The sequence below is a fragment of the Callorhinus ursinus genome, unplaced genomic scaffold, assembly GCF_003265705.2.
Source record: "Callorhinus ursinus isolate GAN/ISIS: 27379988/994484 unplaced genomic scaffold, GSC_fseal_2.0 scaffold4, whole genome shotgun sequence".
NCBI classification, from domain to species: domain Eukaryota; kingdom Metazoa; phylum Chordata; class Mammalia; order Carnivora; family Otariidae; genus Callorhinus; species Callorhinus ursinus.
In genome coordinates, this window is record NW_027397066.1 from 120,484,449 (window position 1) to 120,499,468 (window position 15,020).

The 15,020-nt window shown below is 39.4% G+C and overlaps 1 protein-coding gene across 1 annotated transcript; it reads right to left on the reverse strand.

Moving 5' to 3' along the window:
- Nucleotides 1-10,076: 10,076 nt before the first annotated feature.
- LOC141372548 (importin subunit alpha-1-like) lies at nt 10,077-11,641 on the reverse strand. The gene is made up of 3 exons (XM_073891267.1): nt 11,424-11,641; nt 10,527-11,382; nt 10,077-10,298 (listed from the first exon to the last, which is right to left on the reverse strand). The coding sequence occupies exons 1-3, from the start codon at nt 11,639-11,641 to the stop codon at nt 10,077-10,079; spliced, it is 1,296 nt and encodes a 431-aa protein (XP_073747368.1).
- Nucleotides 11,642-15,020: the final 3,379 nt, after the last annotated feature.

Below are 15,020 nucleotides of genomic sequence, written 5' to 3' on the forward strand. Positions count from 1 at the left end.
GCCATACTCTCTTGGTTGTAGAAATCAAAAGCCCAAGCAGATTCAAGGCAAGGGGACCTAGACCCCTACCTCTCGATAGGAAGAGAGTGTCAAAGAATTTTGGAGCCACGTTTTAAAACCACCCACCTTGTCTCATAGCTTATCTCTGATGTTCATTTCCCTTTCAACCTGAGGATTTTGTTTGTCATTAGTCTGAGGCCCAGGGTGGGGTGGGAAATAAGGGATGAGGAATATTTGCTCTGACTCATGAAGTCTTTTCTAAAATATTTTATCCACACCATGAGTCCTTTCCATTCATTGAGCTCTTGAGTGTTTTGAAACTCAAAAGCCAGAAAGAGGCAGAAAGAACACTGCCTTTTGTTGTCACATTCCTTCCCTCATATAAAAAATATCTACAGATAAACTTAACTATGTGAAGGGGTGAAGGACCAAAGGGATGAGGGAAATTGTGTGAGGGAGGGAGGAGAGGAGCCAGTTAATATTATCAAATTTTATTCTATATATTTATTTTTTTATTCCATATATTTAACATTTAAAAAGCTATTCCAGCAAACATGCAACAAAGCAAAACAAATAAACAAAAATACTATTGCTCTTCTCTGATAATTTTACTACTAATAATTTCGCTGTATATATACATTTTTCTCTCTCTCATTATTTCGTTTTCTACAATTAACATTTTTTGCATCTTCTTCAATCTAATCAACACAATATATGGGAATGTGCCAGCAATTTTAAGATATAGGAACCCCTACCCTTTAAGGTATATCAGAATGCAATTCCTCCTGCTAACCTCATACCACATACGATCAAATAGTTTTCTTTTCATCTTCCTTACTCCACAGATAAGAGATATAAACCTATTTGAGAAAAGTTAGTTACCTGAGGGTAAAAAAAATCCTTTGAATTCCCCCATGAAAGCTCACAGACTGGCTAAGAACTATATATAGCAGCCCCTTCTTAGGAACTTCCAATCAAAAGCTTCTCTAGAGAAAGATGATGTTAAGTTAATATTGATCAGTATAGATGCTGCTAATAGTCATGCAGATGTTCAACTTGAGTTTTGAGCTACCCTATAATGTAGTTACTTGGCTCATACTTCTGTGCTTTATGTCCACCCCTATTTCTGAATCAGTCACATCAATTGGAAAGTTTGAATATATGATTCAGTCCCATTCTTGAAACTGGAGTGACAGGGATAAGGCAAGAAATCAGCTTCCTGGAAGATATAGAAGTGATTACTGAGGGGCAACTAAGATTCTGTATGAAGGAAGAAGCAACTGATCATATTCACTACAGAGAAAAAGATGGAAATTTTGAAGCCTGTAGCCAAAGGATTGGTATCAATGGCAAGTGCCTGTGAGCCTAATATTAACTGAAGAAGTGGGCAGGCATTGTTTTGAGGACTGAAACCCTAAGCGTTGAGAGTGCTACTGATCGGATTCTATATCAAGTCAGAGGCAAGGCAGTTAGTTTAGACAGCAAAGTGGACAGGAAGTTGCCCCCCAAGCTTGTGGAAATTACCAAGAGGAGGAGTAAACTTCCTCTACAGATCATTAATGTAGACAATACCAGACTCTTGGAAAATGATGCCTGCCAAATCTTATACCAGTAAGGAACAGAAAAGTGTAGTTGGTTTTAAGGATATAAAAGATAGATTCATACTCCTACTTGATGGAAATACACTGATAGCTACATGTCTAAACCATCAAGACAATCTTGACTTACAAAGTGATTTATAGTAAATGGACAAACGGTCTTTGAGAACCTAATGTGAGCTTTTTATATTTAGGGCACTGTTCTCTGCTTCAGAGCTGAAGGGATCTTTGAAATCCCAGGAAATTTTGGCCAGTGTGAAGCACGAGTGTCAGGAGACTAACATTTGGAAGCCATTTTCCTTTAGAGTTGGAACAAAGGTTTGCGTAAATCCAGCCCGAGTCAACTTCTAAAGACTGAAATTCAAGTTTACAAAGCTTACCTGCAAGCCTGAAACAGCTTATTTATATATATATATTTTCCTTTCTATTTATTTATTTATTTATTTATTTATTTATTTATTTAGATGTAGTGTTCCATGATTCATTGTTTGCATATAACACCCAGTGCTCCATTCAATATGTGCCCTCTTTAATACCCATCACCAGGCTAACCCATCCCTGCACCCCCTCTCCTCTAGAACCCTCAGTTTGTTTCTCAGAGTCCATAGCCTCTCATGGTTCATCTCCCCCTCTGATTTCCCCCCCTTCATTTTTCCCTTCCTACTATCTTCTTCTTCTTCTTCTTCTTTTTTTTTACATATAATGTATTATTAGTTTCAGAGGTACAGTTCTGTGATTCATCAGTCTTGCACAATTCACAGTGCTCACCATAGCACATACCCTCCCCAATGTCTATCACTCAGCCACCCCATCCCTCCCAACTCCTACCACTCCAGCAACCCTCAGTTTGTTTCCTGAGATTAAGAATTCCTCATACCAGTGAGATCATATGATACATGTATTTCTCTGATTGACTTATTTCACTTAGCATAATTCCTTCTAGTTCCATCCATGTCGTTGCAAATGGCAAGATTTTGAGGGTTTTTTTTGATGGCTGCATAATATTCCATTGATTATATATACCACATCTTCTTTATCCATTCAACTGTTGGTGGACATCTTGGCTCTTTCCAGAGTTTGGCTATTGTGGACACTGCTGCTATAAACATCAGGGTGCATGTGACCCTTCGGATCCCTACATTTGTATCTTTGGGTTAAATACCCAGTAGTGCAATTGCTGGGTCATAAGGCAGCTCTATTGTCAACTTTTAAGGAACCTCCATACTGTTTTCCAGAGTGGTTGCACCAGCTTGCATTCCCACCAACAGTGTAGGAGGGTTCCCCTTTCTCCGCATCCCCGCCAACATCTGTCGTTTCCTGACTTGTTAATTTTAGCCATTCTTACTGGTGTGAGGTGGTATCTCATTGAGGTTTTGATCTGGATTTTCCTGATGCTGAGCGATGTTGAGCATTTTTTCATGTGTCTGTTGGCCATTTGGATGTCTTCTTTGGGAAAAATGTCTGTTCATGTCTTCTGTCCATTTCTTGATTGGATCATTTGTTTTTTGGGTGTTGAGTTTGATAAGTTCTTTATAGATTTTGGATACTAGCCCTTTATCGGATATGTCATTGGCAAATATCTTCTCCCATTCTGTCCGTTGTCTTTTGGTTTTGTTGACTGTTTCCTTTGTTGTGCAAAAGCTTTTTATCTTGATGAAACCCCAATAATTCATTTTTGCCCTTGCTTCCCTTGCCTTTGGCAATGTTTCTAGGAAGAAATTGCTGCAGCTAAGGTCGAAGAAGTTGCTGCCTGTGTTCTTCTCTAGGATTTTGATGGACTCCTGTCTCACAATTAGGTCTTTCATCCATTTTGAGTCTATTTTTGTGTGCGGTGTAGGGAAATGGTCCAGTTTCATTCTTCAGCATGTGGCTGTCCAGTTTTCCCAACACCATTTGTTGAAGAGACGGTCTTTTTTCCATTGGACATTCTTTCCTGCTTTGTCAAAGATGAGTTGACCACAGAGTTAAGGGTCCATTTCTGGGCTCTCTATTCTGTTCCATTGATCTATGTGTCTGTTTTTGTGCCAGTACCATACTGTCTTGATGATCACAGCTTTGTAATAGAGCTTGAAGTCCGGAATTGTGATGCCGCCAGCTTTGCTTTTCTTTTTCAACATTCCTCTGGGTATTTGGGGTGTTTTCTAGTTCCATACAAATCTTAGGATTATTTGTTCCATTTCTTTGAAAACAGTGGATGGTATTTTGATAAGGATTGCTTTAAATATGTAGATTGCTCTAGGTAGCATTGACATCTTCACAATATTTGCTCTTCCAATACACGAGAATGGGAAGTTTTTCCATTTCTTTGTGTCTTCCTCAATTTCTTTCATGAGTATTTTATAGTTTTCTGAGTACAGATCCTTTGCCTTTTTGGTTAGGTTTATTCCTAGGTATCTTATGGTTTTTGGAGCAATTGTAAATAGAATCAACTCCTTAATTTCTCTTTCTTCTGTCTTGTTGTTGGTGTATATTAATACAACTGATTTCTGTGCATTGATTTTATATCCTGCCACTTTACTGAATTTCTGTATGAGTTCTAGCAGTTTTAGGGTGGAGTCTTTTGGGTTTTCCACATAAAGTATCATATCATCTGCAAACAGTGAGAGTTTGACTTCTTCTTTGACGATTTGGATGCCTTTTATTTCTTTTTGTTGTCTGATTGCTGTGGCTAGGACTTCTACTACTAGGTTGAATAGCAGTGGTGATAGTGGACATCCCTGCCATGTTCCTGACCTTAGGGGGAAAGCTCTCAGTTTTTCTCCATTGAGAATGATATTTGCTGTGGGTTTTTCATAGATGGCTTTTATGATATTGAGGTATATACCCTCTATCCCTACACTGTGAAGAGTTTTAATCAAGAAAGGATGCTGTACTTAGTCAAATGCTTTTTCTGCATCTATTCAGAGGATCATATGGTTCTTGTTTTTTCTTTTATTAATGTATTGTATCACATTGATTGATTTGCAGGTGTTGAACCAAACTTGTAGCCCAGGAATAAATTCTACTTGGTTGTGGTGAATAATCCTTTTAATATACTGTTGGATTCTATTGGCTAGTATTTTGGTGAGAATTTTTGCATCCATGTTCATCAGGGATATTGGTCTGTAATTCTCCTTTTTGATGGGGTCTTTGTCTGATTTTGGGATCAAGATAATGCTGGCCTCATAAAATGAGTTTGGAAGTTTTCCTTCCATTTCTATTTTTTGGAACAGTTTCAGAAGAATAGGTATTAATTCTTCTTTAAATGTTTGGTAGAATTCTCCTGGGAAGCCATCTGGTCCTGGGCTCTTGTTTGTTGGGAGATTTTTGATTACTGCTTCAATTTCCTTAGTGGTTATGGGTCTGTTCAGGTTTTCTATTTCTTCTTGGTTCAGTTTTGGTAGTTTATACATCAGCTCCTAGTTTCATTGATCTGTTCTAATGTTCTTTTGGTTTCTAGTTCATTGATTTCTGCTCTGATCTTTATTATTTCTCTTCTTCTGCTGGGTTTAGGCCTTATTTGCTGTTCTTTCTCCAGCTCCTTTAGGTGTAGGGTTAGGTTGTGTATTTGAGACCTTTCTTGTTTCTTGAGAAAGGCTTGTATTGCTATAGACTTTCCTCTTAGGACTGCCTTTGCTGTATCCCAAAGATTTTGAACAGTTGTGTTTTCATTTTCATTTGTTTCCATGAATTTTTTTAATTCTTCTTTAATTTCTTGGTTGACCCATTCATTCTTCAGTAGGATGCTCTTTAGCCTCCATGTATTTGAGTTCTTTGCGACTTTCCTCTTGTGATTGAGTTCTGGTTTCAAAGCATTGTGGTCTGAAAATATGCAGGGAATGATCCCAACCTTTGGTACCGGTTGAGACCTAATTTGTGATCTAGGATGTGATCTATTCTGGAGAATGTTCCATGGGTGCTAGAGAAGAATGTGTATTCTGTTGCTTTAGGATGGAATGTTCTGAATATATCTGTGAAGTCCATTTGGTCCAGTGTGTCATCTAAAGTCTTTCTTTCCTTGTCGATCTTTTGCTTAGATGATCTGTCCATTTCAGTGAGGAGGGTGTTAAAATCTCCTACTAGTATTGTATTGTTGTTGATGTGATTCTTTGATTTTGTTATTAATTGGCTTATATAATTGGCTGTTCCCATGTTAGGGGCATAGATATTTACAATTGTTAGATCTTCTTGTCGGATATACCCTTTAAATAGGATATAGTGCCCTTCCTCATCTCTTATTATAGTCTTTGGTTTAAAATCTAATTTGTTTGATATAAGGATTGCCACCCCAGCTTTCTTTTGGTGTCCATTAGCATGGTAAATGGTTTTCCACCCCCTCACTTTCAATCTGGGGGTGTCTTTGGGTCTAAAATGAGTCTCTTGCAGACAACATATCAATGGGTCTTGTTTTTTTTATCCAATCTGATACCCTGTGTCTTTTGATTGGGACATTTAGCCCATTTACGTTCGGGGTAACTATTGAAGGATATGAATTTAGTGCCATTGTATTGCCTGTAAGGTGACTGTTACTGTATATTGTTGTGTTCCTTTCTGGTCTGTGTTACTTTTAGGCTCTCTCTTCGCTTAGTGGACCCCTTTCAATATTTCTTGTAGGGCTTATTTTGTGTGTGCAAATTCTTTTAGTTTTTGTTTGTCCTGGAAGCTTTTTATCTCTCCTTCTGTTTTCAGTGACAGCCTAGTTGGATATAGTATAGTATTCTTGGCTGCATATTTTTCTCATTTAGTGTTCTGAATATATTATGCCAGTCCTTTCTGGCCTGCAGGTCTCTGTGGATAGGTCTGTTGCCAATCTAATGTTTCTACCATTTTAGGTTACAGACCTCTTGTCCTGAGCTGCTTTCAGGATTTTCTCTTTGTCTCTGAGACTTGTAAGTTTTACTATTAGATGTTGGGGTGTTGACCTATTTTTCTTGATTTTGAGGGGGGTTCTCTGTGCCTCCTGGATTTTGATGCCGGTTCCCTTCCCCAATTTACAGAAGTTCTCTGCTAAAATTGCTCCAACATACCTTCTGCCCCTCTCTCTCTTTCTTCTTTTTCTGGCATCCCAATTATTCTAATATTGTTTCATCTTATGGTATCACTTATCTCTCAAATTCTGCCCTCGTGATCCAGTAGTTGTTTATCTCTCTTTTTCTCAGCTTCTTTATTCTCCATCATTTGGTCTTCTATATCACTAATTCTCTTTTCTGCCTCATTTATCCTAGCAGTTAGAGCCTCCATTTTTGATTGCACCTCTTTAATAGCCTTTTTGATTTCAACTTGGTTAGATTTTAGTTCTTTTATTTCTCCAGAAATGTTTTCTCTAGTATCTTCCATGCTTTTTTCAAGCCCAGGTAGTATCTTTATAATCGTCATTCTGAACTCTAGTTCTGACATCTTACTAATGTCCATATTGATTAGGTCCTTGACAGTCAGTACTGCCTCTTCTTCTTTTTTGGGGGGGTGAGTTTTTCAGTCTTGTCATTTTGTCCAGAGAAGAATAGATGAATGAGAGAACAAAATGCTAACAGGGTAACAACCCCAGAAAAATATACACTAAAAAAATCAGAAGGGACCCAAAACCAGGGGAAAAGAAAGGGAAAGAAAGAAAAAAAGAATATGATCAAATATGATCAGGCTGGTGAATTGATCAGTCCACACACTAGATTTTGGGCGTATTTTGGTCTGTTAGAAGAAGCCGCCTCCCCAAATTTTAAAGAAGAACTTATATATGTACAAAAATAAGGGTAAATACGATGAAGGGATCAAATATGACTGTAAAGATGAAAATTATAATAGATTTTATAAAAGGAATTGATAAGATAAGAAGTTGGTTGAAAAAAGAAAGAAAAGATATTTAAAAAAAGGGGGGGATAGAATGCGATCAGGCAGGAGACTAGAACAAAGCCATACACTAGAGATTTAGGGTATATTTTGGTCTGTTAGAAGAAACTGTATCCCAAAATTTTAAAGACAGAACAACTTATATATATATACCAAAAATAAGTTTGACTACAATGAAGGGATAGAATATGATTCTTCCGGAACGTGGCCGTTTTTCTGTTCAGAGAGTTGCTGCTATTCTTTTCTTCAATCTCCTGTTGAGTTTGTAGGAGTTCAGAATGGTTTGATCCCTATCTAGTTGAATTCCTGGGACCAGACGAAATTTAGGTCTTCTACTCCTCTGACACTCCTCCTCCTTATTTATATATTTTTAACATTTGCCTTAAAAAGAAACATTGATCTATAACACTAAAATGCTGAAATCAGCAAAATCAAACTTCCACTGCTTCAAAACCTTTCCCTCAACAAGGGCTGGCAGTGGTGCCATGGTGACAGTACAGGAAACAGGGCAGCATGTAGCAAGACAGGAATCTTGGGCATTAAGGAACTCTTGACCTTGAACAAGTCACTTTACTTCTCTAGGTGGGAAAAAAACTAGCTTATTAGATGGGATGCCTAAGGCACTGAAACATATTAATTGCTATTTTCTTCTGACTTTAAGGTTGAAGAGTCTGAGTGCAGTTAAGCCACTTGTCCCCAGTCAAATACTGAGTCAGTAGGCTAGGAATGGCTTGCATACCCCGTGACTCCTTAGGCTGGGTCTCTCTCTTTCCCTCTCTCCTCTAGTGCTTTCCAGAATTTGGCAGTAAATCTTTCTGCATCTAATGAAAGAGCTCCCACTGTCAGTGACACCCATAGATAAGCATCTTTGACTCTGGAGCTCCTACCAGGGATCTCTCACATCGTAGTAGGCTTACCCCATGAACCCCACCTGTCTTGGCATCTCTGAAGCACAGTCTACAAATAAGCACAGGTCATAAGGAATAATCCCTTGCAATGAACAAATATCTTCTCAAACCCTGAACATGCTCAGAGGAGCATTACTGGGATTAGTGGATTAAATGCATTAGTCTAAATGATCTCACTCATTTGCATTGTATAATAAGTGCAAACCTCGGAGTGATGGGAATGTTCCTTTGCAAAACCAGCTATAGCTTTCTAAAGGAAAGTTTAGAGATAAGAGAATATTCTGCAACATAAAATACATTTACATCTTTTGGGGTGCCTCTAACACTGTGTAAGAGAGAGTAAGCAAGGGTTTGAGGTACTCAGGTCAGTGATGATAAAGAAAGAAGAAACTGGCTCACAGCCCTATGATTCCACATTGCAATTTCCTCCAGAACAGTTTATGAAAATGGTCCACTTTACCAGGGCCTGGAAAAGCCTATCTTCTGTCTTGAAAAACCTGTAAAGTTGGATATAGCCATGATCTTAAATGGTTGCCATCTAGGATTATGACAACCCTCTACTTCATTGGTTGAGTGAATACCTAGCCTACTAGGTTCTCATGGGGTACTCAATCAGGCTAGCACTGGCCAAACACTAGGAATCCTGAAAAGATAGTTTTGGTGTGTCAGACCCTGCCTGCCCCTGGCCTCTCTCTCCCTCCTTTCCACATTTTCAAGGGCCAACTGACCCCCTGACAGGCTCAGTCCTGCCTCCTCAACAGTTGTCTTTTTAACCAAAACGTCTCATCACAGTGACCCACTTCACATTGGCCTGGCCCTGGCCTTGCCTTTTCTAGCCAAACAATGGGTTTTGACCTTGAGTATTGGACTTGAAATCTTTTATTTCTTTCATCACCTTCTGTCTTGCTCCTGCCGGTCTCTGGGTATGGGCAGAGGAGTCAGAGATGCTAAGTTCTGGCCTTTGCTTTGTGTTTATTAGTGGAATTACTTCAAGCAGATTTGTTCTTACAAGTCTTGGTTGCTCACCTATAAAATGGGGATAATCATGAAACCTATCTCAGAGGTCAGTATGAAGATTAAATAAGGTACAGTATGTAGAGCACTTAGCACAGAGTCCATAAAAACTGCTCAATAACTTTAAGCAATTAGTACTAATATCAATAAAATATATACAAAAGTACAGTGATTCTATTTACATATAAGGGTCTTTTCCCCCAAACTGGATTGTAGATTTTTTTAAAGTGAGGGGTTATGTTAGAAAGGGTTTTCTAATCTCCTTTAGAGCTAAGCCAAATATAATAAGAATGAATAGAGTTCTTGATTGACTTGAAACCAGAGCAAGGTAAAAAATAATACCCTATTACTGGGGCTCAGATTAGAATCTTGTACATGCATGCTGAGAAAATAAAGGATAAGTCAATTTTTGGAAAGCAGGAATTGTGAGCCCACACAATGCAGAGTACTGTTACCTACATCCTCTCTCTCTCTCTCTTTTTTTAAGAGTGGAATTTAATCTTTATTTACAGGACACTGCAAGAGAGGAGTTTCCACATAGAAAGAAGAAACCAGCTGAGAGGAAGAGCTTCATACAGGTTGTACAGTTTGGAACTGGTCAAGTACAGTTTCGTTGTAAAAAGTGCTACAATAACAAAACACATTTAAAAAGAGTTCTTAGTAGAGAAATGGTAAGACAAACTTCTACCAAACAGAGTACACAACAAACAACTTTCTGCCTCAGCTGTACAATCTAAAACGTATGAACTTGGAACGTATAGCCTTCAGAGGTAGTTTCTGGCACAACATTCTGATCTTCCTCTTCCTCTACAGAGAAATACTTCTCAATCAAGTTTAATGAAGCTTTGTACATAGACTCATTTTCATGGTTTTGTAGAGCTTCAATTTTGTCTAAACCTCCACATTCTTCAATCATTATACTAAGTTTCTCAGTTTCACCTAGTTTCTCAGCCTCCTGGAAGATGTTTGAAATGGCATCCAGAATAACCAGAATAATTTTGGGTCTTTTGCAGTTAAGAGGTTCATCAATGGTTATATTATGCCACGATGAACGAGGTATACAATCTGTTCAACTGTCCCACCACTTGTATAGTTGGTCATACATAGCCCAGCTTCCTTTTGTGTCTTAAAGTCTGCCTTAGAGAGAACCCCCGACGAGAAATGGGACTCATCCATGATTCACAACTTGCTGTATCTGGTCCTGGCGACCAGCTGTGATGTTTGACATTGTCCGCATAGCTTCCTTCTGAATATTAGTTTTGGGGTTCATCGGGAGTCTGGGAAAAACAGCAAGTGCTCCTGCATCTATTGCAACCTGAGTCTGTTCATCTGTCCCAGTGACAATATTTCCTAGGGCTCTTAGTGCAGGAGTCACAATGGGCAATTCAGTAGCTCCTAGAAGCTTCCCAAGCTGGGGCACAACTCCTGTTTTCACAACCATTTCAGTCTGTTCATTTGGACCATCAGTAAGGTAGGAAATGGCCCAGCAGGTATCTGCCAATACTTCTGGATCATCATGATGCAGGAGACGAACTAAGGTAGGAAGAATCTGCTCTACAGCATCTAATGGGGGTGCAGGATTCCTGTTGCGACAAAGTTTTGAAAGTGTCCAAGTAAGGTTACATAAGTAACCACATGCTAAAGATGACATCTCAGGAACTGCAAGGAGAGCCAATAGTGGGTCAACTGCACCATACTTGATAACCAAGTCTCGAAAAACTGAACCATCACCTGCAATGTTTCCTAGAGCCCATACAGCTTGTTCACTGATGTGGGCATGGGAAGATGCCAACAGAGAAGTGAATGCTGGGATAGCACCTCCATCTACCATAGCCTTGGTCTGTTCTGACGTCCCAGAAGCAATGTTAGTGAGAGCCCAAGCAGATTCAAACTCAACGGGACTACAATCAGTTCTGCCCAAGGACACAAATTCTGGAATCAAACCAGCCCGGATTATGTTGTCTATGGGGGGCTGTTTTTCCCTAGAAAGCAGTTTCCTAGCAGCTTGAGTAGCCTGGAGCTGACTTTCCAAATTATTGCTATTTATGCCTTTGACAATGTCATCAACAGACCAATTTACAGTGCCCTGGTTGTTGCGGTTTTCCGTAGTGGAGTGGTAGCATCATCAGGAAATGAGCTTACATTTCTCCTTTTCAGCATCTGGTCATCCTTCTTAGCTTTCCTCAGCTCCACATTAACTTCTATTTGGCGCTGCCTCATTTCTGTACTGTCTTTCCCCTTGTTCTTGAATCTGTTAAGGCGGACGATTGGTGAATTAGCATTCTCGCTGGTGGACATGGTTATGAGACAAAGGGAGAAAGAGCCGGCTCAGGCTTCCACAGGTGGCGGTCCAGGGCCCGCAGGCTGCGGGACAGCTGCCCTCAAAACGTCCACCACGGATCACCCCAAAGACAGTGTTACCTACATCCTCTCTTGATCCCAGGGCATGCCAACTACGAAGGACTGAGCTAGGTCTTCAGCTGGTCCTCAGTCACTAAACACTCTGCAGGACCCTGCATTGAAATTGCATGCAAGCTGTCAGATAAAATATTCAGAAAGAATTGCTTAGTTTATACACAAAGTATTCTTCAAACTGGTGTAAATAAAACAATCTTGCTCATCATTGTTGACTCCTAATTATTAATTAGACTATCTAGCAAATGTAAGACCCCAACAGGCATAGCTTTTCTCCGTCAGATACTCAGAAGAAAACAGCTGTCAGGGTTAGTAACCCTGATGAAAAAAAACGGTGGGGGGGATAAAAATGGATATAAAGGGGCAGTGAGAGCAGCACACCTCAAACACCACTAGTTAAAAAACAACTCTTTGGGTGTTTAGGTGTATGGAAAGTTTTTTTGTTTCAGTACAATGTAGTTAATTAACACAGATTTATGAAATCCTTTCTTTCATCGATGAGCACTGGCAGACTTGAGATACACGGATTATATTTCAGAGTACTGAAATTCAAAAGGCAGGAAAAAGTCCCAGGAATAGATTCTCAACAATAATCACAATTTTTAGTGGTTTAGAGATTTATCCTGCCATTTTTCTTCGATCGCCTTTAGGCTTCCAAATATGTATTGCCTTCTAGTCTTTTAACTAAAATCATCTTCAAAATCTACATCAGTTGTCTTGGAATGTAGCCAGAGAAAGGAAAGGTAAAACTATGATGCATATACTTAATATTGGTAATTTGGGGAGTTTGAATATGTTGTTAGCCTCAAAGATGACAATCACTATTACATTGAAATTTTGCTCATGATATTTAAGGGACAACCCTGTAAATTCTATGGGAAGAAATATTTTGCTTGCTTGTGTTTTATTGCATGGATAAAACAACACTATCTTCACTCATCATGGGCTTTACTGTTAACTATAAAAAGTGAAGACTGGATTTTTTCCCATGATTTTCTTTATTTCAACTATTTGTTCCAATATTTCCCAGGTATTTGTATTTATCTCTAACCCCCTTTTATGGTAATTTTACACAGCATTTGTTGCAAGGAACACTGTAGGTTCCAGAATCAGGTAAAAAAACGTAATTTCTTTTTAAAAAACAAAACAAAAGTTCTTGCACTGAAAATCAAAAGTTGAGCAGGGATTAAATCAGTGCCTGTTTTGGAATATCAGAAATGATTGCCTGAAAGAAGAGCTTTACAAACATAGTTTTTTTAAAGCTGATGTGTTTGGTGGTATCGAAAAGTATTGGATGTAAGCATGTTCAGGCAATGTTTATTGACATGAAGGAAGCAAAGCCTGGGACACTCAGCTTGCTGGTTAGCCAGCTGGTAGGAGATGAAATATGTACTTCCCAGGAGGGTCCCAGATCATCTTGTATGTGTTTCTACAGCTGCAATTGTGTGCGTCCAAATTGTACTTCCCTTAGAGGCTAGATAGTATTTTTCATGCCACCTTGTCTCTATCCTGCCCCATGTTCCCTTCTAACCCAATCCTCTCATTGCAGGATGGAGCTCTAGGTGACCAGGACCAACCTGGGATACTTAGATGTCATTAAGTTAGTCTGGAAGGAATGCTACTCAGTAGAGTAGCATGCCTGGTTCCTAGCCTCACCCCTTACACCCGCTTCTTCCTTGGCCATTCCTCCCTCTGATTGGTGTATGACATATATCAGCCAACATTTCTTTTTTTTTTTTTAAAGATTTATTTGTTTATTTGAGAGAGAGAGAATGAGAGAGAGAGAGTACATGAGAGGGGGGAGGGTCAGAGGGAGAAGCAGGCTCCCTTGCTAAGCAGGGAGCCCGATGTGGGACTCGATCCCGGGACTCCGGGATCATGACCTGAGCCGAAGGCAGTCGCTTAACCAACTGAGCCACCCAGGTGCCCAATTAGCCAACATTTCTTCATGGGGAAGGCAAATCTATTAAAAGCCTGTACATACGGGGGATTTCCTCTTTTCTCCCCTACCTAAACAATCCAATGTAGCAATTCTGGATATTGTGTTAACATATTTTCACAAGACCCACCATTCAGGGTGGTGGGAGTTTTGAATGGCAAAAAAACCCCAGGGCTGCATATCTAAGCCACGTCCTCTAATCTAGCTATTACATAAAGATGGCGTTTTCATTTCTAACTGCTCTTTCAAATATTCAGAATTTAGGCAATTGATCAGAACTCAGGGAAAAGGGGTATCTTTTACTGTGCATCCTCAAATCCCAACAATTATGTGAGCAACTATAGTCCAAATTTTCAAATTAACCCACTCATTTATTTAGCTTAAAGATTTTTTCAAATAATGGAGTATTGAAGTAAATCTCAGGTGGATGTGCCTCAGTCTTCAGTAAGAATCTGAAAAGTGTTTCCTCTTGCTTTCCTACAATTTTTATAGGGGACTCTTTAGTAGCTGTAAAATAGTTGCAGTTTATAACACCTTATGATTATTTTGTCAGAATTAAGTCCTTTAAAACAGTCTCCAATTTTCTACAATATAAAATTTCTCAGAGAACTTCTAGAATTTGAACTATTTATAGATTGCCAACATGTGTCTGCAATTAAATTCTTATAAATGATGGAGTTTACTCAACACTCAGTGAAGTTGGTTTCCGGCAACCATGGTATAAGCAATGGTTTGTGAAGTAAACGTCCTAGAGTCAGAACACGTGGGCCCTTAACACAGGAGCTTAGATATATCACTGAGCTTTTCATCTCACCTGGACCTTGAGGAAAATAACATGTATCTTACCTACCTCATGAGACTGCCACAAAGGCCAGATGATGTGGAAATTTGAGGAAAATAAAGTCTTGTGCAATTCTCCTCATTTGACTAGTCCTCCAAGTGCCATTCAATACAGATGACCCCTCATGGCACTCATCTTCTGGTTTTCCTCTGCCATTTGGACCTCTTCTTTAACATCCCCTGAACTGGCTCAGCTGGTCCTTTTCTCCCAGACTAGACTGGGTTTCCCAGAAAGGAGATACAAGCTTGCAGGCAGATCATTTATTTGGGCAGCGATCCCAGGAAGCAAGATTGAGAGACAGGAGAGGACAATAGATAAAGAAGGAGGACCAATTCAAAAGTGAGTTGTCCACCACTTTGGGAAATTAGTCGGAAATCCTACAGGAACTTTTGAGGAGCCTCATGAAATGCATCTCAGAACTGTCCACTTCGGGACAAGAAGGGGAAGCATTTGTCTATTATCCCTTGATCTCCCATCGGAGG